Source organism: Electrophorus electricus, chromosome 15, assembly GCF_041902795.1.
Source record: "Electrophorus electricus isolate QZ-2024a chromosome 15, ASM4190279v1, whole genome shotgun sequence".
Classification (NCBI taxonomy): domain Eukaryota; kingdom Metazoa; phylum Chordata; class Actinopteri; order Gymnotiformes; family Gymnotidae; genus Electrophorus; species Electrophorus electricus.
This window is the reverse complement of record NC_137511.1, coordinates 10,299,703-10,325,308: the sequence shown is the minus strand read 5'-3', so window position 1 is coordinate 10,325,308 and position 25,606 is coordinate 10,299,703. Positions and strand designations below refer to the sequence as shown.

The window sequence follows — 25,606 nt, the reverse complement described above, 5'->3', positions numbered from 1 at the left end:
CTCTTACAGCAATAACCTACAAACCTGAATAAGAGAATGTATGTGAGTGTGCACACATGAGAAAGAGAAAGGGCTTTGTGTCAGAGGGTGAATGTGGGTGTGTTTCAAACATGTGCAGTTCTAGGTACCTGGGTGCTTGTCCAGGTCATTTTGGCAAGGTAAGGTTGGATGAGTAGATGTGTACAGGGTATAAGAGTCATCAGTGTTTGGGTTGGGATGTGATCTGCAGGGGGTGGGGACTCTGGCCAGTGTATGATGTCTTTGAATAGGCAGTGAGGCCTGGCGAGAGAGAGTGCCCCCTACAGACATAACATGAAAACACATGATGAATTCTGATGAGTTCATTAATTTATCATCACTTATGAAGAGGCAATCATCACATCCTGCAAGCACAATGGTCATATCTTTTTAGCTTTTTTTTAGCTGAAACAGATCATGCGAGAGAGCACAATGGCAGGATACACACTGAATGAGCAGGAAGGGTCTGATTTGTGATTATGTGTCCTGCACTCACACTGAGCTGAGCGGGGAGGGCTTGATCTGTTAGCATGTGTTCTGCCCTCACCATCTACAGTTCAACAGTACTGAGCCAACAGTGAACTACAGAGGCTTACTTTGTGGAACCTACAGGATGCTGACACTATGACAAGGCAGAGTGCTGAATCTGCCTCTCTCTCCCAGGCTCACTCTCCCACACACTCACTCACTCACTCACTCCCCCAGTCACGCGCACGCACACACACACATAAGCACAGGCGCACATATACACACAAAGTGTCAACAGCTCCTCATCTCAGCTTAGATTTTCTACCCAGGGCCTCCCAGCTCAGGACCTACAAGCCTTCTACAGAGGCTCTGGGATTTACAGCTGATCTGAAAGCACCCATTATGTCCATGTTAATCTTGTGTGTGTGTGTGTACGTGCATGTGTGTGGACTTTATCAGTGGACCAAGTAAAAAAAAAAAAAAAAAAAAAAGAATTTGTTTGCTTTGGATCATTATTTTAAATACTGATTCATGAACATTTTCTATTATTATGGGAGTAAAACAAAATCTAAAAATGACATGTTCCCCAAACAGAGAGAAACAACTTAAATTTTTTATATAGAATGTTTAAAAATCTAAAAATATATATTCTTACATAAAATACATAATTTGAACATTGTAAAACAGACAGATTCTGCTTACCTAATTGTGGGTTTATAACATCCACGATGGAAGGAGGGAAGTAGCCCACGCGGTCTGTGCCGCTCTGGCTGTCATGGATATGCCCTTTCCAGCGTCCGTCTATGTGCTGCTCTAACACCTATCACAGACAAATAACTTTAGGCCAGTAGAGTGCCCTTTCCACAAAAGCTGTGATTGTATGGGTTATATCAGACTTTGTGTCACTGGCCTATAAGCGTTTTAGTGGTAATTACAATTATTTGTTTATGGGGAGACTTCTGATAAATACACTGAGCTACAGAATAGTGTTAATTGCATACATTACATAGACCACATTAAATATTAATATTCATCCCTTCCCAATGTCAAAGTCTGTTGGTACAAGCTTTTCATAACCTTAAGTCCTAGAATCCTGTGTGCTAGTCCTCATTTAGCAGAACATGCTGGGCAAACGAGACCATTGGCATTCCACGGATGGTGCCCAGGACTTCTGCTTGAGAGTGCAAAACACTGTATTCTCCCAATGACTTTTACAATGCTGGGTAACAGATTGCTCTTTAACGTGCCTTAAATCCTCACTCAGCTGAATAGGAGTTGTGACATCAGTCTAAGGGATGTGCAGCCCTTCATTTCTGTTTACTTAAAGGAACGAGGCCCTACATGAGAACATCCATTGACAAGCAAGAGATATATCTGAATGCTTTTTATTAAAGTGTTAATATCTTTAACCACCTTCATTTTCCCCATAGGTGTCAGTTAAATATATAGTTTCATTACCCAAGTTTCTGTGGAATCATAAATACCATTTACCAAACACACACACACACACACACACACAAACACACACACACGCATGCATGCATTCGATGTGAGCAAAGCACCCTCCCCTATGTGTTCAGCACAAGGCCTCTGGGCACACATTTCCAACACAGCCAGCAGTGAAGCCAAAGCAGCCTGCAGCCATGGGAGGAGCACTGAGGAGCAATGGAATGAGAGCAGGAAGTCGGCTGTGAGCAGGCAGACTGCGTTGAGTCACCCAGCATGGCTAAGAGAAGTGAGCCTGCTAAGGTGCGCTGCACCACACATCCTCTCTGCAGAGAACAGTGGGTTACTTTCACCACTGCAGCCACAACACCACAGTCAATAGCCTTCTGCAGATTACCAGAGTTCAAAACCTTTATAGACACCTTTATATGACACACACATATACACACACAAACCAAAAATTCTCAGAAGAGGCATATACTCATAAAACTACCAAAATCATACTTTTCATAAAACTGTACTGAAAACATACATGCTTTTAAAAGTGTTTCAAAATCAGTCACCATTTTTATCATATACAGTGCACAGTTATGTTTCAGCCTTACTCCAAAATTAATTAAATCCATTTTTCCCTCAAAATTCTACACACAGTACCCCATAATGACAAAGTGAAAAAAGTTTGTTTTTGCAAATTTATTAAAAATAAAAAACCCAAAAAACCACATGTACATAAGTATTCACAGCCTTTGCCATGACACTGAGCTCAGGTGCCATTGAGCTCAGGTGCATCCTGTTTCCACTGATCACCCTTCATTTGTTTCGACAACTTGATTGGAGTCCACCTGTGGTAAATCCAGTTGACTGGACATCATTTGGAAAGGCACACACCTGTCTATATAAGGTCCCATAGTTGACAGTACATGTCAGAGCACAAACCAAGCCATGAAGTCCAAGGAATTGTCTGTAGACCTCAGAGACAGGACTGTATAGAGGCACAGATTGGGGGAAGGGTACAGAAAAAATTCTGCAGCAATGAAGGTCCCAATGAGCACAGTGTCCTCCATCATCCGTAAATGGAAGAAGTTTGGAACCACCAGGACTCTTCCTAGAGTTGGCTGCCCAGCGAATCTGAGTGATCGGGGTAGAAGGGCCTAGAAGTCAGGGAGGTGACCAAGAACCCAAGGGTCACTCTGACAGAACTTCAGCATTGCTCTGTGGAGAGCGGAGAACCTTCCAGAAGGACAACCATTTCTGCAGCACTCCACCAATCAGGCCTGTATGGTAGAGTGGCCACTCCTCAGTAAAAGGCACAAGACAGCTCACTTGGAGTTTACCAAAAGGCACCTGAAGGACTCTCAGACCATGAGAAACAATATTCTCTGGTCTGATGAAACAAAGTTTGAACTCTCAAGCATCACGTCTGGAGGAAACCAGGCACTGCTCATCACCTGGCCAATACCATCCCTACAGTGACGCATGGTAGTGGCAGCATCATGCTGTGGGGTTGTTTTTCGGCAGCAGGAACTGGGAGACTAGTCAGGGTCAAGGGAAAGATGAATGCAGCAATGTACAGAGACATCCTTGAAAACCTGCTCCAGAGCGCCTCAGAATGGGGCAAAGGTTCATCTTCCAACAGGACAACGACCCTAAGCACACAGCTAAGATAACAAAGGAGTGGCTTCAGGACAACTCTGTGAATGTTTTTGAGTGGCCCAGCCAGAGCCCAGACTTGAACCTGATTGAACATCTCTGGAGCGATCTGAAAATGGCTGTGCCCCGACACTCCACATTCAACCTGATGGAGCTTTGAGAGGTTCTGCAAAGAACAATGGGAGAAACTGCCCAAAAATAGGTGTGCCAAGCTTGTAGCATCATACTCAAAAAGACTTGAGGCTGTAATTGTTGCCAAAGGTGCCTCAACAAAGTATTGAGCAAAGGCTGTGAATACTTATGTACATGTGATTTTTTTAAATTTTTTTTTATTTTTTAATAAATTTGAAAAAATTCCAAACAAACTTTTCACTTTGTAGATTGCGTGTAGAATTTTGAGGGAAAAAATGAATTTAATCCATTTTGGATAAGGCTGTAACATAACAAAATGTGGAAAAAGTGAAGTGTGAATACTTTCTGGATGCACTGTAGATCTCTTGATTCTATATTTATACTATTTTTATAAAGAACTCCCCTCTTTCAGTAAATACAAATAGTTTACATATAGCATTTATACAACAAAGGCTACATGAAACATACTTCTGGTGTCTGGATAGAGCGGTAACCAACAGACCCACTACAAAAAGAGACAATGATGTCCTCATGATGATGCTTACCATGATGGTGTCCCCTGCACGTATGTTAAGAGCTGTAGGGTCATGGAGGTTCCAGTAGTCCTCCAGGGCTCTCACCTGCAGTACTCCTGCAGCCTCTGACATACACGAGACAGACAGCTTACACTTGGATGACCATTAAGGCCGACATCACCAGGACATTCAGTTTAGGCAACAAAGACTTCATAGAGATGTACACGTATTGGCTGTTATGTAATTTATTATATTCCTGAAATATTATATCGATTACAAATATTACAGGATACCAATGATAATGATATTAATTACGATCATTAGAGTACGTCAGTGAAACTCTAACATATCTAACACTAACTATTTGCATCTGGACTACATTTACATTTATGACACTTAGCTGACACTTTTATCCAAAGGGACTTACAATTATGAGTACAACTTGAGCAACTGAGGGTTAAGGGCCTTGTTCAGGGGCCCAACAATGGCAACTTGGCACTGGTGGGGCTTGAACCAGCAACCTTTTGATTACAAGTACCTTAACCACTGCCCATAATTACTATTAGTGACAAATAGGACTCCTGAGTCAGTCTAAGAGGGGAAATGCATAGAAATATGATTGAAGCATTCTAGGGGGTTTCAGCTGCAATCGTGTTCATTCAGATCATTGAGAATGCAAAAGGATTTTGTCTAGAACATTTCTTTAAGTACTTTTTAACGTTCTATGAAATTGTATTGATGCATGCCCAATGACCACAAAGGCCTCCGAAAGAACCTCTGCAACGAGGCAAGAAACAATAAGCAACATCAAAGATTAATATAATACTAATATAAACTAGTAGCCTAGAACTGTAATTAGTTTGTAACTAGCTTCACAAATAACTCACAAAAAAGATGTATGAAATAGTCTATATTCCTTCCAAATATAATGAAGTAAGAGAAAGCTGACATGGAGGTTTTAATGTTACTTGTCTTCACAAGTAACTGCCTTTCAGTGTTATCAAAGCTGAGACTTCAAAGGTAACATGGTGAAAGGAAGGTTGACAGGGAAGGGAGTGGAACAGCAGAGCTCTCACAGAACAGCAACAGATGCACGCAAGACCACTGACACACCTCACACACACATGCACAAACATAGAGCAAGGAGAAAGCTTATCCGCAGATGAAATTAACACAGACTTGAAAATAAAACAGGTCACAATATGCAACTTTCTACCCTCCTACATGACTCTCATTTTCTCTTTTCTCAGTATTACCGACACGTCTTAATAATAATAAGAAGAAGAATTTTGTGAAATATGCTGTCTTTTACTGTGAGCATGTTCAGATAATACATTTTAACAGCAGCATATAAAGGTCTTATAAAAAATAATACTCACCGTAAAATACAATGCAAGATATTAAGTGAAATATTAAGTGAAAGAAATAAAAGATGACAAAGGCTTGTACTGGTGTCAGTCACCTCTGAGCAGTTGTTTGATGTCTTTACTGGCATGAGAAGTAGTAAACTGGTTCACGATGTCCAGTGCTGTTTGGTTATAGGTGTTGCGGATATTGACATCAATTCCAGCCTACATAAAATGGTAATGTAAAATGGCATTTTGAGTTAAAGTGTTTCAAAAGTAAAATATTGTTGTCATGAGAAAATCCCCTTTCACCCAATAAATTGCTATTTAAGAGAGAAGAAAAAAATGGCTTTCCGCTTTCATCATGAAACCTCCAGGCATATAGGGTTGACACTGAACTCAAAGCTACAGTTAAAAGTGAAAGTACAAAGGGTGACTGTTAAATTTTAATTTAGGTATAAAAATCAAGAACATCAAAAAATAGAAATGAGAAGCTCTTTTCCATGATGTGGCCTCGTCCTTAAATTGGCCAGGAGCTTTAAATGTCTTCTGCAAACACTTTAAACATAAATAAAAGCACAGGCACATTTTATAGGCTCATAAATCCTGGCATACTTAAGACAAGCACACTACTGTAAAACAAGCACACTTTTTCATCTTGTCGGCTCCATTCTTTAGTCCTTTTAGACTTGCAGGCTTACTGATGCAGGCTTACTTCGATAAAGGGAAAAATAAAAAATGCATGATCTTCTGCTTACATCCAGCAGTAGCTTGACTACTTCTGTCTTGCCGTAGAGGGCAGCCTCGTGAAGGGAGGTGCCAGCTTTGGTGGTTCTGTTGATGTCGAAGCCAGCTTTTAGCAGCAGTCTATAAGAGGTGGAGAAGCATTGTCACCACCATAAATCCTCCACAAACATGCACCCGTGCCTTTATTTCATCATTAACTTCCATGAATAATTCAGCTAATTTCTCTTGTAATACACAATATTTTCATAGACAACTCCTTGTTTACTGCCTCTCAAAAGTCAAGGATAAATAGGTAAGTATTAGACATGTAGACACATAGTCTCAAGCACGCACACACAACTATAAACATTCATACAGACAAACCCTCCCTGGTAGTGAGAATGGTCAGTGTGTAGTCAGATAGTCAGAGAGCTGTGGAGCATGTGAGAGGAGAGAGAGACAGAGAGAGAGAAAAAACAAGAAAAAGAGTGATTTGGAGATAAAGAGCACAAGAGAGAGTAAGAAAGAGAGGTAAAAAAAGAAGAGATAGAGAGAGTGTGTGCAGAATGCATGATATAATCAAGAAAAGCACAAGAGAATCTCAAACTCCCACACCAGCAAATATGCAAATATCCAAGGAGAACCTCTCCACTCCAGCAGCCTCCAGCTGGACCATTACTTCCACTGCCTCTCAGCAGTCAGCTGCCAGTGCACTGATTAGCTTAGATACCATGCAACTGTAGTGTAGAACACGCATATCAAGTGGACCTGCTCTGGTCATCAGGTTTCAGTCATATTCAGGTTTCAGTCATATCCCGAGAAAATGGGATGTGGTATAAAAAAGTGTTGAGAAAGATGGATGCATCATAAACATGGACTTAGAATACCCCCACCTCAGCATATCTGGCACCGATGATCAGTGGCTGGATTGTATACTGCTAAGGACATTCTGTAGAGACCGCCCCTGTCCCGGGCCTTAAAGGTCACTCAGAGGTTGACTTTACGCTGAAGTAAACTAAAAATAAGAATGTGGATAAGAATGTGATTTAATAGTACCCTGTAGTCTCCAAGGAAGGCTTGGCCCCAGTCTTTATGTAATGGTCTCACACAGAACCTTGCACTGTCTATCAAGTTCGAGCCTGCTCTTAAAGCAGAAAAGCCAAAGGCCTGTGGCCTGGCCGTTGCAGGATGCTTTCATTGATTCTGGGAATTGGATGGATTAAGTGCCTTTTCATCCTCTGAAAAGGGCTGACTTCAGAAAGGGCAGGACTGTCACACTGCGGTAAAGCTCACATCAGATTAACATGATGTTATATCTCTTTATTCTCAATATGATTTAATTGATCTGTTTGTGTCAGTTCAGTTGTGAGGTTATTTGATGTCACAATTAAGCGGAAAAAAACAAGCTTACATTCAGTGCCAACAGACTCATATGTTCACTCTCTCCCTACCTGCCTTTGTCCATCTTTTGCTTGTTTACTGGCTGTGTTTCAGCAGGGTGCTGGTGGGGAGCTGTTTATGTTGGGAATGCAGTGTGAGCTCTCATATATGGAAATCACTAGAGAAACAAGGCAGAGCAGCTGACTGGCCAATGAAACCCAACCTGGCCTCACTCCTACACCATGTCAACACTCAGCACACTCAGATCCCTGCACAATGCTGATGAGTGTGGGTCAAACATGCACACACACAGACACACACTTCCATGCACACTCTCTTGTACACACACACACAAACGTATGTGCTTATGTACACAAACACACACACATACACCCATGTGCACTGTCTGGCACACTCATACATAAACACACATACACACACACCCTTCACCAGTCTCTACATCTCACTTCTTTTTCAAATATATATGTCATATGTCAATAGAGAGGCCAGTGGCTGCCTGAAGAGACACCTGCATGACAGCATGCGACATACGGTTAAAAGACCTACCCACTTACTCAGTCACAAGACACGCACGCCCACAAATAGACAGAGATATACATTCTTTTTCAGTCTCATACACACACACACACACACTCTCTCTCTCTCTCTCTCTCTCTCTCTCTCTCTCTCCCTCGCTCTCTCTCTCTCTCTCACACACACACACACACACACACACACACACAATTCCCTGACATCAGCCTATAAGTAGGCAGGAACCTAGTGGAAGGTGGAGTGAAGGAGGAGTGGATACACAGCCACAGGATGAGGAAAGCCAGTGATGAGCATGAGGAAGAGGACCTGATGATGTCCTTATGGCCATTGCGGGCTGCGAGGTGTAGGGGTGTGTTGTCCCTTCCATTCCCCTCCAGCAGAGCCACCACCATGTTACTGCTCAGCAGCAGCTGGGCCACCTGGTGCACACACACACCCATACGGAAGACGTTTATATTACAGACATTCATTCAAAAATACCACAGACCTCATTAAAGCTCTATTTCAACAGTCACTTCTGTGTTCACCTCTACTTGAGTAGGGAAGAATCTGCTAATATAGACTTTTTTCAACTACTAGACATCTGAACGTTTGAGGATTTGCCCAGTGAAGCTGAGAAACAGGTTTCCAACAAAAGAAAGTAAAGTAAACCGCATCCAAGTGCACCATAATGGTAGGCCATTGCTACAGCAGCTTATGATGGAGTCCCATCCAACAATTCCCTCTGGTCAAACCAACCTTCAGCCTGCCAAGCTCACAGGCCAGGTCCAGTGGTGTTTTCTTGGCCTTGTTAACCGTGCAGGGGTTGGACTGGTGCTGCAATAGCATCTCTGTCTGGAGAAGCAGACAGACACAGTCACAAAGTTAGCAGGTGTCTCTACATGGAAGGTTTCCATGATGAATTATGCCTGCAATTAAAAAAAACATCTTTCATTGGGTGGTCAGAGAAATAAATAAATCTTATTCTCTGTGTGCTGGGAGCACAGAATCATGTTGCATGTGTTATGAAAATGCACAGGATTTGGCAAAAGAGAACTCCTTTGAGTGAAGGAAACTGCCAGTCTAGCTTAGTTTTTTGAACGCTTTGTATGAACGATGGGGTCGGCTCAAATATACTTTGTTTAGTAACAATGCAATGGAGCAGTGACTCAGTGCTATCAGTGGTGGGGACTGGTCTTTATCCATGAGCATGCAATGACAAGTCTCGCCATCCAGCCGCTCTCCTGCACTCTGTCTGTCTTTCACCAGGGACTAAAAACAACAAAAACTCCACCACTTGCCCACCTGGCTGACAGGGTTTCATGTCTCTTAATGGAACTATGCTTTGTCCTCCAGATACATTGGGTTATCTTTAGGAGTCAAGCTCACAAGAATACTCCAAAAGCATCTGTGTAAACTGCACCATGGCTTCTTATGTTATACATGCAACGTCAATCTATTTATGTCATTTGACCATAATACAATATCATGTCTGCTTAAATAAAGACAAAAGCATACTCATTTGAAGATAAAGGAGCCTGAATTCTGTTTGAGGATTTGCCTTCCCTGCTATCAATGCCATGGAAAGCCCTGGAAGGTGGTACTCACAACTTCGTAATGTCCATACTGGGCTGCTAGGTGGAGAGGGATTTGGCCGTCCTGTGATGCTCCGTTAACAGAAGCCCCATATCTGAGCAGCATCAGCACAGATTCAGCCTTTCCTCGCCACGCGGCGTAGTGCAGTGGCCGCATCCCTGCGACAGCCGTGAAGGGCAGGAACGGCAGGTCAGAACCCAGGCAAAATAGGCCAAGGCACGTCTTACATAGATTACCACGTGCAACTTTCAAACATAGTCTAACTCTTAACCTTTAATATAACCATCTTCACAAAAACAATGCAGGAAACCCAAACCATAAATACAAGTGAATTTTTCAATTTTTTGTCATTTGTTCCTGTGGTAGCATCCCCCCTAGCTAACTGAACGCTGTGGAGAGGATGGACATGTGCAGGGCGGTCACACAGCCTCACCATTGCTGTCCTTGATGTCTACTGTGGCCTGAGCCTCCAGCAGGAGGGAGAGCAGGTCGTTGGTACCTGCGAGAGCCGCGTGGTGCAGGGCGGAGAACCTGCACCGCAAATGTCACACACAGGAAAGGTGAAGAGGACAAAAATGACAGAGCTGTGACCATTTCAGATGCGAAGGCATTGCAGCATGTACTTACTTTCTGAGGACAATGTTCACTTGATGCTAACCAAGCACCTTAAGTCTTTCAGAGTAAAATGGACTTAGCTAACTTTGTGACATTTATCCACAGTGTCTATGAATGGCAAGCTACAGATCTTTCAGTACAAATAACAGCTGTATAATTAGCTCCAAATTAAGCTGACATTTCTGATATGCAGTCACAGTCTAACTCCTCCATAGATTGGGAAAATGGATCTGTTGTAAAAGTGTTAATCCTAACAAAGCCCTTCTGTCTGAGCATGATAAATGCAGTTCGTGTGTAATATAATTTGTGAAAAAAAATATTAAAGGAAAAGTATGTTAAAAACTCTCTCTAGACATGTCCAAAGAAGGCTGGAATTTCATATTAATTCTTACTTTTATTTAGCTTCTCCATTAGATATGTAGAGACAATAGGATCCTGTTATAAGAGGGCAAGTGACTAATAGTAAATGTTCAGTACAAAGCCTCATTCAAAGTTCTGTACTGATATGCAGCCAGTTTCTTGGCAACAATTTAACTTGTACCATGATGGTTCCTCCCTCAAATGAGCATAATTTAACATGAATATAAATGATCATTATAACTTTGGGAAGCAGTTCAATAATAATAATAATAATGTAATAATCATAGCACAGAAATATATTTTTTTAAATTCCTTCATCAGATATTTTTAAAATCAACAAAAACAACAAACAAAACTTTTCATGAAACATCTCCTTGTCTTTAAAAGATATGTTTTATGGCAATATCTTAACACTAAGCAATACATCTTTCTGCAATCTTCAGGTGTCTAAAAACACCAGGTACAATAAAAGGTATGTTCATCCATTTGCCTGAGAATTTCAATTCAGTGAATCCTCAGTGTTTTCCCAGCCCCCATCTGTTTTTGGTCGAATGCCTTTGGATCACAAACCCATTCATCTTACTGGTTTACTCATGCTTATGGCATCACGGGTGTATGTATGCATGAAAACTAGGTAGGGTTAAACACAACAACACTGGCAACAAAAGCAGTGCATTCTGAAGCCCTCACTTTGCATCCCTTCTCCTGTCACACAACCATGACAAAGTGATCCAGCATGTTCCCACATGAAGAGCAGACAATCTAAACCCCCATCTACATGCAGAGACAGAGCGTGCATGTGCACACACCCACACACACACACACACACACACACACACACACACACACACACACACATCCCTCAGCTCCAGTAACAGAGCTCCTTAAAATGCCACCAATGAGTTCCTTTCTTGCTGGACTATACAAAACATCTGAGGATCTGAGGATGAAAAACATGCCCACGTAGGTCTGCGCTACCGAACAGAACTGTGTGAGCCTGACAGAGAGAAGAAGTTTCAGCCAAGATGTGATCAGTGAGTGACACACATCTGATGTACACTGCCTTTCATCTGATACATAAGGCCTTGTGTGGATCTGATCCAGACCACCCTCTCTTTCAGGGGTCTGATCTAACATGTGTCTCTGAGTGTAACAGACAACCATGAGCCATCACCGGAAGCAGGTCCGGAGGCTGTTAGTCATCACTGAGAAGCACTGAATGTTAGGCAAAAATCCTAATATCTAAGAACACATATCTATGTGTGGGGGGAAAATACACAAATGAATGAATGTAAAAATAAACTGAATAATTACAGAAGGAATGTAAGAAACACAGATAGACAGAAAGTAAAAAGCTGGTTACACAAAGGAAGAAAAAAATTAAAAAGAAAGGTGATAGATGAGTGTTAGTAGCAGTGATGAATTATGAAATGTTTTCCTCTTCCTCATGTGCTCCCTGAGGAGAATATTTCTCAGCTCTTCCTACCCTGAAAATTAATGTGCAAAGATGCTAATGTTCTTCCCCTAACTCTATCAGAGCTTTCCATGCTGCGTTGCCTTTGTCTCTGCAGGACCCTCAAATTCTACAACAGCTCTCATATCTTTAAGCATATTCTTCTGTTTTATTGCATTTACTCAAAACCCAGCATAACTGTTTTAACCTTCCACTGTTCTCAGCAACTGCAGAGAATTGTAATAATTCCTCCATAGATAGAGCAATCATTCTAGATGATTCCCTAAACTCATTACTGATAATTACTTCTCTTTATTTTTACCTTGAGGTTTATGACAAGTCACACGTCTTAACTTATTTGGGAAAATCTAAAATATACAAAATAGTGCAAAAGGTCATCTCAATATTTGCAGAAAGTGTTAGTTTTTCTGAACCATGTATGCAGCATGCAAGAGATTATGCAAGCACTGGGCTGTCCAGTGGGACCTAAAGTCATCCAGGAGGACAAATACAGACTAAGTTCAGCTGCATTCTCTTCATACCTGTTTCATGATGTCCCCACTAAGGCATCCAGTTAAAAACAGCATTCTACCAGCTAACAATACAGATAATAGCCTGAGTGTTTTCAAACTCAGACTGGAATTCTAATATGTATATATGTATATATGTACATATATATATATATATATATATATATATATATATATATATATATATATATATATATATATATATATATATGTATGTACATATATACCCAACCATATACATTGTACATTGTGTATATAATCATAATATACATATATTGTACATACATTGTTAATATATTTTGTACATACATAGAATATATATATTTATCTGCATATATATATTTTTCTCTATGCACCCCTGTTTCTCTTCCTCAGTTTGGACAGAGCACTCTCCACCATTTCACTGCGAGTTATACTGTGTATGACTATGTATGTGACGAATAAACTGAACTTGAACTTGAACTTGAATTCAAAGTAAAGATGGACCTTTCATCTACAGTATATTCTGAGTTGAGAAGTAATTTATGTGCCATGGTGTCTGTCAGTCTCTCCCATCCTTGCCTCGGGTTGCGTGATAAGTGCACCCAAGACTGAAGGGGTTATGAATGCTGTTTAAGGATGTTGAAGTGGCCAAAGACAAAGAAAACTAAGAATATGATGAAAAACACACAACCACCTGATAGTCCTGGCAGAAGTTAAACACACAGTAGTTGAATGGCTGGTTCAGCAGACACATACAAACATTTTACATTAATTTGTGTGTAACAGCTGAACAGCATGTTTTAAAACATATTTTAATTGCTATAAAATGAAAAATGAGGTGGTGTTCTTTTATACCAACAGCTAATCATACTGCCAAACTGACTCACCCGTCTGCATCCTGGTAGTTGACATTCAGTTTCTTTGTCGAGCCCAGTATCTCTATGAAAACAATGAGAACATAGCAGAAAAAAAGCTCTGTCAGAATATGTGACATATACAACAAATCTGTCAGCCACTGGAAAAATATGAGGCATGATATGCTGCTACAGCATGACACTTGCAGCTCAACAGTTCTCTTTCCCATGGGAACCAGCTGGAGATTCATGGTGCTTATTGTTACGCCTGGCTTTACCTATGGATGATGTCTGTTTGGTTACCTAAAAATGTTACTTTCCTTTTTGTTGTTGTTGTTGTTACATTCAAGCAAAACCTTCTCAAATGAAACACTTTTTTTTGTTAAATGTTTTTGACACAGTAGTTCCAGTGATAGTGATGCATGAGTATTGGAACATTTAAAAGTGTTGATAGGCCAGTGCTTACAGATAGCTTCATTACTGAGAGACGTTCAGTCAGAACTTCCTCGGCGACCAAGTACGCAGTTAACGAATCAAATCACGATTGATATCCCTTGGGTAAACTTACGCAAAGAGCTGCAAAATGCGTCTCCAGTTACATCGTCCTTATTTCCGAAAATATGTATTCAAATCATATAATACAGCATGAGGGCTATTAAAATATTTAGTGCGTATATTATGCTCACATAAGAAATTTACTTTCATATTCTTAAAAATATATTTTAGCCCGAATAGTTGTATGAATCTCACGGCAGGTAAAACTTTCCTGCTGGGTTCTGTTCATCTTCCCTGAACAAGCGTAATGATGAGTTGCAGCGGTAGCTGATCCAGGAAGGCTACAGAGGGTGTTGGACTAGCTTGAAATCTGGACTGAGAGGTATCCCTGTGCACTCACTGTCGCTTCAGAACACTTAATTGGCTAAATTCTGATATGCAAAAAGTCACATTTAATTGATTTCACAGCGAAATGTTAAACGTTTCTTGTACTTTGTGACAAGCTGCAGTTCACACCAAAACAGAGAGCCATATGGCAAACGTGAGGTGACTTTTTTTTTTGTCACCTCCACAAGCGTCATGGTAAATTACAACCAATTTAACAATATACCCAGCTAATATAGGAATGTGGATTTACTTGCTGAATTTCTGTCGTCTAATGATAGGAATCTAGCTTCATAGCTAGCTACTTTACTAGTTTGCATAGATAGGTCTTACCGTTCACACACAACAATCTAGAATGCGGTTTATGCGGTTGATTAACACATTTGCCATTAGAGGAGTGATGAACATAAATTGCTCTAACACCCTATGTATTTTCTGTTTGAAAAAGGAGGAAGCAAGCGTTAGCTAGCAGTCCTTGGCAAAGTCTAAGATTCGGTATCCAATGAGTTTACTTAAAGTTTTAAACTTTCGCCAGGTCAGCAAACATTTAGACACGGCATTAATAATTGTAGGTAAAGCTAACTGCATTCTTTGTTCTCATGACATGATGTCAAAAATTAAAGGAATAACTGAATTCTTGCCCCTTGTAGTGGTCGGAGGTCTGGCGGTTCTCAAAGTATGACCCAATCTGTAGTTGGTGTATGGTATGGTTTTTGGCTCCACATGTGCAACTATTTGGACATATATGGGCAGTAAACTGAAGATACTTCATGCAGCTCTGCATGTTGTCAGTAAAGATATTTTGCTTGATCAGTTCTAATGAGAAATTTGCAAAGTATATTCAATAATGTGCATCCTGTTTCTTGCATAAGGTTGTACAGCCAACAATAAAGTATGACTGGTGAAATATGTATAAAGCCCACTGAACAAAGAATTATGTATGAATGTGTCACATACTTGGCCCCTCTGTGTTGAGTATGGCCCACAATTTTGTCAAATTCTAGATCCATTCCTGAGCTGCAGTCACAGACCCATGAGATCCAACAGCTATCCTTACACCTTTCGTCAGACACAGTATGAGTTAAAAATCCTATTTTATCTAATAATTAACATCATATTATAATTAAATCCTATAATTACCAAACATAAAACTAATGTTAATCAACAAAACTAAAGAGGCTTGCCTGGGATTACTTTTTGTATTTGTATGTGTACAATTTTAAAAACTTGATGAAAATGATACAGTATATCAGCAATTTATTACTGCCTCATCAATAAGATCTCTTTTCTAAAGCATTATCAGTGGGATTAGTTATGTATAAGTTGCATATGTAAATTAAATACCAGTGTCATCACAGTGTCATAGCCAGGGGCTTCTTCCTAAACCATTAATTTCAGTTACTCGCATGAACATTTGCAATGTGAACCCTACAACCTAAAAATGTTCATCCTTATGATGTTAGGTAGCTATATATTATTGGATCCATTTACAAAACAACTGAAAAGGTTTAAAGTATATAAGTGTCACCATTAGTAAAAAGGAAAACATAACCTAGGTCACAGTGATGCTGAACAACTGTGTTCAAATTGTCAGTGTTTGAAAGCAAACTATCCTGTCAGATGCAGTGCTCTAGAGTTATCGTTTTCACTCCATTATCTTCTAACAGGATGAGACACTGCCTCTCTATTTCATACAAGAAGATTTGAGTCCTCCTCATAAAGAAATCTATAAAACATCTGCTACATAAAAAGTTAATCTGTGATCCAATACAGAATGTATTTACAGTTTGTACATGTAGATGAACTGATGAACTTAATGACAGTCGCAGACCTACTGTAGGCAGTTATTTTTAATATAAATCATAGCTTTTATTACAGCCATACTCACCAAGCTATAAAGGCACGGAAAAAAAGGAAAGGCAGTTAATTCAAGATGATCCTACTCTATAAGTTTACATTTGTCCATTAAGAAAATGAACAAAAAGGTAACATCAGTTTAAACAAGTAACTATGAGGAACTTACCAGTCAATAAACACCCAGCCACCTGCCCCATCGTGTATTTCTTTATAGATGTGATTTACATCAAGGCCTCATTGAATTCAGTCAAGCACCTTTCTCAATTCAGATTCGCACTTGCTCCAACTCATCCAGTAACATAACCCTCATACAGCAGTCTCACTGACTCCTATTCTCACTCAAACTCTAGCTGTTGTTCTCTGGGCCCCTACACAGGCTGCAGAAGCTCTCTGTGTGTATAACAATGCATCAATAATAATTTGTTCACTCCTTCATGGTGGGAAGAATATGAGATGTACTAGATTCCTCCTCCCCACAGTGTTTGGCATATAGTCAATCACAAACAAATCACTGCTCTATGAGCAGTGCAAAGAAGCTCTACAATAAACTTTTGTGCATGCTGTCTTTGAATGTTTCAGTCTTGTTATTTTGTTATATCTTTCCAAATATTTGATCTGTCTGTATATGCTACTTGAGAATGATTTATCATGTGATGTTATATCCTCTGAGTAATTCAGAATGTCCTTCCAAAAAGCTCTGTAATGTAACATTACATGGTACAGAGTGTTCAAAGTGATACGTGTTCTAACACACAACGATGATGGCCATGCCTATGCCAAATCAGAAGGACCTTTCAGGCAAGCTTTAGACTCCATCCCGCTCATGCTGGCCTGATCACAGACTCTCTTGTGCTGCAACAGAGCTGCCCTACAGGGTTGCATGCTGTGGCCAGCAGGCAGTGGGCACTCTGCCTATAAAGGCCTGCACTTCATAAATTACAACATAGGAGGGGGAAAGTTGTTGTTGAAATGGCTGTTGTAGGCCTGTCAAGAAGAGTTCAAGTTTCAACATGATCCAACATTCCAGACATTGCTCACCCACCCTATGTCTCTCTATCCATCTCCTTTACACACACACACACACACACACACACACACACACACACACACACACAAGTACATTTTAACACAAACTCTCTTTGTATCAATCAACAGTAGTCTGTTCTGTCTGAATGGTGCATTGCATCTTATGTGGGCATCTCTTGGCAAAATGGGCCACAGAAAACTAATATGGTTGATGTGTTCCTGAAAACAACACCCTTCATATGTATAATGAAGTGATTTAAGGAAACCTAATATCAAACCATTCATTTCCAGTTGACTTACCAGTGATACACTTAAAAAAGGTTAATGCTTAATGATACATAAACCACTCTTCAGACTGTACATGAAAAGATAAGCAGTCTGAGAAACAAGGAATTCAAGAAGGGACAGATAGAGTACATGGTTCAGTGGTCTATGTTTGTGCATATGTATATAAAACAGCATCACAAGAAAATTATGATTCAGTCAAACCATCTACCAGTAAGTAATCTGCATCTCTAAAAGTGGTTATCTTATCAATATCCAATACACTTGTTGGTGTACATCCTGGGTTCCCCCTTTGACCCCCTTCACTGAAATATGTCACAGCAATGTCTAGTAGGAAAGACTGACCAGCTGGTCTATGTTGCACCTCTACATTCTGAAATATGTAGTGAGCTGGAGAGTAATTCCTTGTCCATACATAGCCAGCTAACTGTCAGTGCTGGCTTACTGCCCAGAGCAGCAACTAAATCCATGGGGATGTGTGGCATTGTGATTATACTGTCTTGCAATATAGTGCAGCTGAGTTAATCTCTCACAGTTCCTACTAAACACAAAAAGCGTCAAAGACTACCAAAGAAAGACCAAAAGCAGTAATGGAATATCCATTAATGAGACCAAAATGAAAAATAAGACAACCCCATATTATCATAAACTGTGAGTTATTAAGATGTATGTGCTGACTGTTGATTAATTGAAGACATCATATGGTTTGAACGCTTAATTACATGCTTTCACGTGCCAAAACTGGTGTTAAGAAAGTTTAATCACTAACAGACAATTAATACTAAGCATTAGCCTAGAACATATTTTTTAAAGGTAAATAACTCATATGAAAGGTTGACTAGGCTACTTTAATCTTGGAGCTTTGCATAGTTTTATATTAGCCATTTTATGTCAAGCAACTTAAAATATATCAGTAGCATCATTACTGACTGGAAAAAATAATTCTGATAAATTCTTAAATTCCTTCTTCAAAGAAACAACAGCATATAAGTCATTTTAATCTATTATTCTGACTAACTAATTATAGTAAACAAATATAATTTTTAATATAGATATGTAGCTAACTTACATGAAATATAATGTCAGAAAAGTTTGGTCTGAGTTTGCTAATGTTACTTTGCATTGCACAGGCCTGTTGTTTAGCTGTAAGTACCAACCTATCTGTTGATGCTAGCTAGCTATCATTCTGCTGTGTTCCATTGTTTTTAGTCAGACTGGAAAAATCTGCTGATGTAACATTGCATTTCCAGTTACATTTACAGTATTTGGTAGATACATTTGTCCAGAACAACTTAAAGAAATTTCTCTATCGAAACATATCATCATGTGAGCATAGGTTAGTGCAGAGGTATTCAAATCACAGTCCTCAAGATCCAGACACTACAAATTTTCCACCCTCCCTTTACCTTTGAGTCAGGTGTAACAACAAGATAGCCAACCAGTTAAATTAATCATTTTAATCAACTACAAGGGATTACAAAATCCAGGACAGGATTTGGATTTGAGGCCTAGATTTGAATACCACTGTGTTAGTGTCAAGAACCTACTATCATGCTAAAGCCCTAAAATGTGAATGGCAGAAATATTTTCTTAAATAGATGTTTATTTAGTAGCTCAGTGAAGAGGTGAGTCTTTAGTTTTCGTTTGAACACAGCTACTGTCTCAACAGTACTGACAGCCAGAGGACATGCCTTCCACCCCCTGGGTACCAGAGAAATGTATTGATGCATGTTTTCTTGGCAACTACATTAGCTATACACCTCTAGAAAAATATTATGCACTTCAAATCTTACACATTGTTGACTCTGGGTAAGGAATGGTGTAACAATACAATGGATGGCAGTGATGAAGATTTGAAATGCTTCCTCTCCTTGGTTCATTGCCCCATTGAAGGAGCAATATTTTCTTAATATATCTACCAATCTTGATAATAAATACTAAAGAATAGCTCAAACACAGTATAAATAGCTACAAAATGTAAAGTACTGATAAAAAATGTTTGGTGGAGGAAGCACACGGCAAAAAAAAATAAATAAAAATTTCACCCCTCAGATCGGAACCTCGCAAGCTTGGGTAAAATGATTGACATGCATGTATCAAGCCTTTTTGTACCATGGCTTTTGGCACCATGTGTTTGTGGCATATTGCCACTGCTGCAAAAAATAAAAAGCATAACAGCTCTGAGCACAAATAAACATGCCAAATGCATGGCAGAAAGTTTCTAAAGCAAAACAAAATAACAGTAAGTTCAAATCTACATAAAGCCAGTATGACAGTTTCTGCATATTTGACAAACATATCACTATGATTCCTCTTAGAAAAGCAGGCTACTTGAGATGAGGCAGGGGAGGTGCCAAATCTTCCAGGCTAATGTAAGGTTCAAGTAGTTACTTCACTGGGTTGTTGCTGCCTGTGCTCTTTTTTAACAGATGTCCTTGTGTACATTTTTGTTTTTTTGGTTTCCATTTTTATTTTTAACTGCAGCAATTCAGAAGCCTGGGAACAAAAACAAGTTCAGTTTTAAAATAGTCTACATATTTTTTCTCTACAAATGAACACATTAATGGTTATTTAATCTGGTATTAAATCACATTATTTACAATGATAGGCTAGAACTAAAAGCCTTAAATAGAATCCAGGACAATGGCCCAAAGCTATCTTCTCTGAACTACCCTATATTTCCATATATATTTATGCAAACAAATGTGTTTTTCTATGGCTCATTCATATAAATGAATGTGATGTAAGCTTATGTATTAGTCATTCATGTAAAAGCTAGAAATATCACAGATAATATCAAACTCCTTAGAACAGACTTCAAAGATACAGATAATGTAAACAAAGCAGAAGTGAGTCTAAGATGAAATCATCTCAGTTAATATTGGCACTGGGATCAGACAAAATTTGTTTAACTGTTATAGTTCTGGTCTTTTTTAGGGCAGTGATATCTGCCTTTGTTGGGTTGTTTTGGCTCTGAAAACAGTAAACTAATAATGATTAAAGAACATCTGGGGAATAGACCCTAGTTACAAAGACATCTTCAGATAAATGTAATCAAATTGATCAGTTTTGCAAAGATGGCAATGTAAAAGATGATCACAAATAGATTCATTATTATGTTTTCGGGACCTTTTGGTTAAAATCTCAAATTTGGTTAAAATGTCCCTTTTGTCTCCCTATGCAGTTCTCAATGTTATCAAATTATCATGGGAACCCTGGCAACATCTGGCAGTGAACCACTATATGTAACTCTGGCACCTTGAAACTGTCAAACATTTTCCCTTTTGATGTAGGTGCAGTGTTGGTTTGATTCCATATAAGATGGTTGAATGTCTGAAAATGAGGCTACAAAGGTGTAAATAGTAACTCTGTTAGAATAATTGATATTATAATGGATACTGAAAATATTTTTCCTTGTCCCACCTTGAACAGCACATAAGGAAGCTAATTCCTTTGACTAGCTTGTCAATAATACAATATGAAAACAAGTCAGTTTTTCTTAGCTTTTGGTGAACGACATGATTCTTTTAATTTGACCTTACATTTACACCATGTTGACTGTTATTCTGGCCTACTTATAGTCATATAGTTATGTAACTATTACTGTTCAGACTTTTTCCATTTCTCCCAGTACTGTTAAAGAATGAATATATAATTATACTTATTCTTTAACAGTCTATGTTGCCTATTCAAAGAAGTTAGCTGAACACTCACAGAATCATTATATTCTTCAATCATAGGCTATGTATTGATGAATAAATGGCAGTATGACATAAATGGCATAAATGGCTCATTATTCATTGCATCATTATAAAATAAGGATGATCAAAGGGGAGAAATGGTGCAACTACAAAACTTACTTCATGCAGATATACATTACCGCAACACTGCTATCCTCTGATCCCTCAGGATTTATCCATAAACAAAACCGTACTCTATAATACAGCCACTGAAAGCCATTGTCGGTCGATTTGTGGTCAAATTAGCCTCCAAGATGCATTGGCAGTCTGCTGTAACAGTCTACTGTTCATATTTTCAGTGAAGCAACAGAGCAAAGATATAAAATGAGGCCAGTCTGGAAATGCAAGAAGAAATGCAAGAGGAATACTCATTATCACTAATACGTTAACCTTCCTTTCATCACCTTAGATTTCACTGAATATTCAAAGACTTTGAGTCGTAGACATAAACAATTTGATTGATTATTATCTAGCTGTAGCTTAAACAAAAGCAAATTTGAATTGTCCAGTATGACCCATACACTGGCAAACAGGGGATTCCACAGCAGTACTGAAATTCAGTTCATCCATTCTGAAAGAATTGGATAAAGATTCAAATGTGTGCAGACTTGCATGACTTACCCAGTGCAAACTTAGGCTTAACTTTCTGTGTGGCAATGAATTAACCTTGATCCAACAGTGTATCAGCAGACTGTTGATCCTTTTAGCTTATTAAAGCACTGGACTGCTATTTTTAGGACAAGGGTTATAGCAGATATAGGTTGCACAAACAAAGCTAAAAGGATTAAACAAAATAGGCTGTTGGCATTGGTGTAGTGAAGACTAGTAAACTCCCGTTTTATGTAAATGAATCTAATCCCTTATTTGTAAATGCATTTGACTTGTTTACAGATGTCACTCTGCAACTTGCCACAGATAGAACTGACACTTCAAAGTGCACAGATTGAGATGACACAGTGGTCATTAACTGCTGACCCACTGAAAGATGCTAGATGAGACACCATAAATTAACAAGATTTATTATTATTATTATTATTATTATTATTATTAACAGCAGGCACAGTTAGTTATTCCACATTCTAGGCCATCACACTTATTGTTAAATTTAAACGCAAAAGTGCACAGAAAAAAGGACAATTTGCATCATGTAGGAAGAGTCATCTTTCTGTGGAATTGAGATGAATTTATAAAAGTTGTTATAGTGCGAAATTTAAATGAATTGAGCAATGTGATTCCTTAGAGACCATTGGAAGCCAGAGCTGATTTTGCTGTTCTCCTGTTGTCTAAAGCAACAAAAATACCAGTTATAAGAAAATAATTTAGCACTTTGGTTCTTATGAGGCATCAGTAATGAAGTCTTAAAGAACAAAAACTAAACTTTTCTCTACATTACATTTATAGTGAATATGTACATTTATACTGCATAATGAACTAAGCATATGGAGATGAGGTCATTTAATTTCAAATTCCAAAGCTGGACTATAACTCAGTTTTAAGTTTAGTTTATCTGTTATCAGAATAACATTTTTTGACAATTATTTAGGCTATTTAAAATGTAAGAACAGCAGAAATACTAAACAATCACAGAAACGTCTAAAGCTGAGGATGGGAAAGACCATCGGCTAATCATATGTTGTCATTATCAGTTCACTGACAGCCTGCCCTTTGTCCTGCTAAACTTACCTGCTTTTGGTTTTAATCTACCTAGGGCAGACCTGCGCCACAGCTCTGAGAATGCCTCCCAGAAGGTGCAGGGCACACTGGCTCTGCCACTCACTACTGCCTTCCTGCGCAGTCACAAATAATGGGCATTTTAAAGACATATATTTTATTTGTGGTTATTCAAATCAGTCAAAATGGGCCATTAAAATGAGGAATTAAGATGCATTGCCTGTAAGCCTATAAGAGCTTAATATAATTTGGATTTGCTAGATGTGATTAGGTTCAGAGGGACCCTGTTTCCGTGTAGCCTACTTCCTAAGAAGGCATAGCCTTGATTATAAACAGCAAAAATACTGAGTGAAATGACACAGTAGCTCGGTATGAATTTCCGTTCCTCTTACTGTTTGGTGTTCTATTTAGAGTGTCAGCCACTCTTGTAATGTTTTGTAGTTTCCCTATAATGTTCACTATATTGTTACCCATAGTGCATCGTAAATTTAGCGAACCTATGTACACTACTTACGGGCAATAGTATAAGAATGCATAACGGTTCCCTACGGCAGATGGTAGTGTTGCATTTAGTAGGACTGCCGGTGTAAGACATGTTGACAGGTTGTACCGCTGTTTCAGTGTCCAGAAGTAGTCTAACGGTCACCGGTGCAACACGATCCACAATAAACGAAGCTCGTGCTCAAGTAATAGGCTATTGCATCACATGATGTTCATCGGTATCTTATTGATAAAATGGGGACATGAACGTAGCTGTAGCGCTAGGTATGATTAAATTCACGACATAAATATTTGAAGCGGAATATTTGAAATTGCCTTACTTCAACGTGTTGTGATTGTACCGCTACTTATTGCTGATGTTCCTTATAGATTCCGCGATGAAAAGTCACTATGAGTGACTCAGATGAGTGATATCAAGTATTGTACGGTGTGACAAATAAAGATCTTAGTGATCTTTATCACCCGAAGTGTATTCTGAGAAACTGACAACTACAAACCATGCTAAATGATAAGGGAATTTTGGGTCGAGGTTTAAATCCGATGTAGCAAGGATGCGTTTTGCTTAAAATAAGTTATTTTTGTGCCGGACTTCTTCACTCAATACAGTAGATGTAGGCAGAATCTCTTCAGTTAGGGAGTTTCATAAATGAAGATTCACTTACTGTTTCGGTTGACCTTGATCTTAGCAAGGAGTTTATGAGCTAAGAGGAGGTCTCCATTCTTCACAGCCAGCAGGAGGTCCTGCTCTTTGCCCATGGCTCCTTTCCAACTTTCAGTGCGGTGTCAAACCTGCTTCAGACAGTAATGATCTCTGTCCCCAACATGCCGCACCTCTACGTTTTCATCTAGCATTGCATTACCCACATGTTCCTTTATCTGAAGCCTTATTCTGTCCATAGCATTTTTAGAACCAGTGAATATTTAATATCACGCAAAAGCGTCGAGCAAATTAATCCATCGACTCTATCCATGGCATGTATCATCTTCCATCCAAAAGCCTACCCGAGGATGCTGCAAAAAAGGGGAAAATCCGTCAAATGTTTTGCTCTTGAAAATTTCAGTTTTGAGGATTGACGCCGTTTGACAGTCGAGAATAAGTTCCTATCAGTCAGCCTAATGGTGTCAAGCATGGACTATCAAACAGGTTTTTGTACACCAGGCTATTTGATGTTTATCTGTACTGTCTGAAGTGAGAGTCTTCGGGGTGTTACATGCGTACAGTCATCGCAGGGGTTGTTGATCTGAATGATCAGAAAAAAAGTAGAGTCAGCGTGTAGGCTGCACTGCGACTGAAGTTATTTGGTCGCCAGGATCACATTATTAGCACAAAATATGGGTAAAAGAAATCCTTTCAGATTGTTTAGAGTAAATTCTGCAATTAAAAAAAATCTGCTCACCTACAGTCAACCTTAAATTGGCGATCTGTAACCTCCGTTTGTTTTTTTATTATAGTGAACTCACCATGAGAGCTTAAGTTGATGTAAGGCGCACTGGTGGACTACTCATGTCCAGTTATTTCGGGAAATTATCCTGAAACTACAGAATTGCATTATTCCAGTTGTAGACCAGGAGCCGATTACGATTAGTCAACGGTGTTTGACACTGCCAAATGTTCCCGCACTCCCCGAGAGAACTGAGCTCGCTGATGAGCTCCTCCCCCGTAAACATTGTCTGGTGTCCCTCTACGAAGTCATGCAATATCTAGCTTTTCAATCCGTAAACATGCATAGCTTACTCGTTTTTAAACTGTGTAGATAGCAAAGCAAGCCTTTAAAATAGCTTAATTATTGTTGTGCTGATTTCTGTTAATCATACACATCACTGCATGTCATTATTTGCTAAAAACAGATACTTTACTTATTAATTTGCCAAACAAATACATATTTATAATAATTAATATATAACAAAAGTATTATCTGGCTGTATCCCAAATACCAGTCAAAGTGAAAGTCGAGTGTGACACCTACTGGAAAAAGTAACACATGATCAATTTAGACTATAGCCTAAGAATGTCACTGAAATAGGTACTGTCACAGTTTTGTTTG

General features: G+C 39.1%; 1 protein-coding gene across 14 annotated transcripts in view; it reads right to left on the bottom strand.

Annotated features, from left to right (window-relative positions):
- caskin2a (CASK interacting protein 2a) overlaps positions 1–25,175 on the bottom strand; it is a 33,649-nt gene extending 8,474 nt beyond the window's left edge. For 3 of the 14 annotated variants that reach the window (XM_081697342.1, XM_081697343.1, XM_081697344.1), the window contains exons 1-11: positions 24,224–25,171; positions 13,636–13,687; positions 10,242–10,339; positions 9,821–9,966; positions 8,972–9,067; positions 8,459–8,652; positions 6,334–6,442; positions 5,692–5,800; positions 4,260–4,354; positions 1,189–1,306; positions 129–299 (exon numbers count right to left, since the gene is read on the bottom strand). In XM_081697342.1, the coding sequence (XP_081553468.1) occupies positions 129–299; positions 1,189–1,306; positions 4,260–4,354; positions 5,692–5,800; positions 6,334–6,442; positions 8,459–8,652; positions 8,972–9,067; positions 9,821–9,966; positions 10,242–10,339; positions 13,636–13,687; positions 24,224–24,317 (1,282 nt within the window). In that variant the 5' untranslated portion in view covers positions 24,318–25,171. Of the gene's footprint in view, positions 1–128; positions 300–1,188; positions 1,307–4,259; positions 4,355–5,691; positions 5,801–6,333; positions 6,443–8,458; positions 8,653–8,971; positions 9,068–9,820; positions 9,967–10,241; positions 10,340–13,635; positions 13,688–15,438; positions 15,541–16,504; positions 16,962–24,223 lie in introns of those variants that run through there. The other 11 variants (XM_081697339.1, XM_081697347.1, XM_081697346.1 and 8 more) reach the window with 9 other exon arrangements.
- Between the last annotated feature and the right edge of the window lie 431 nt (positions 25,176–25,606).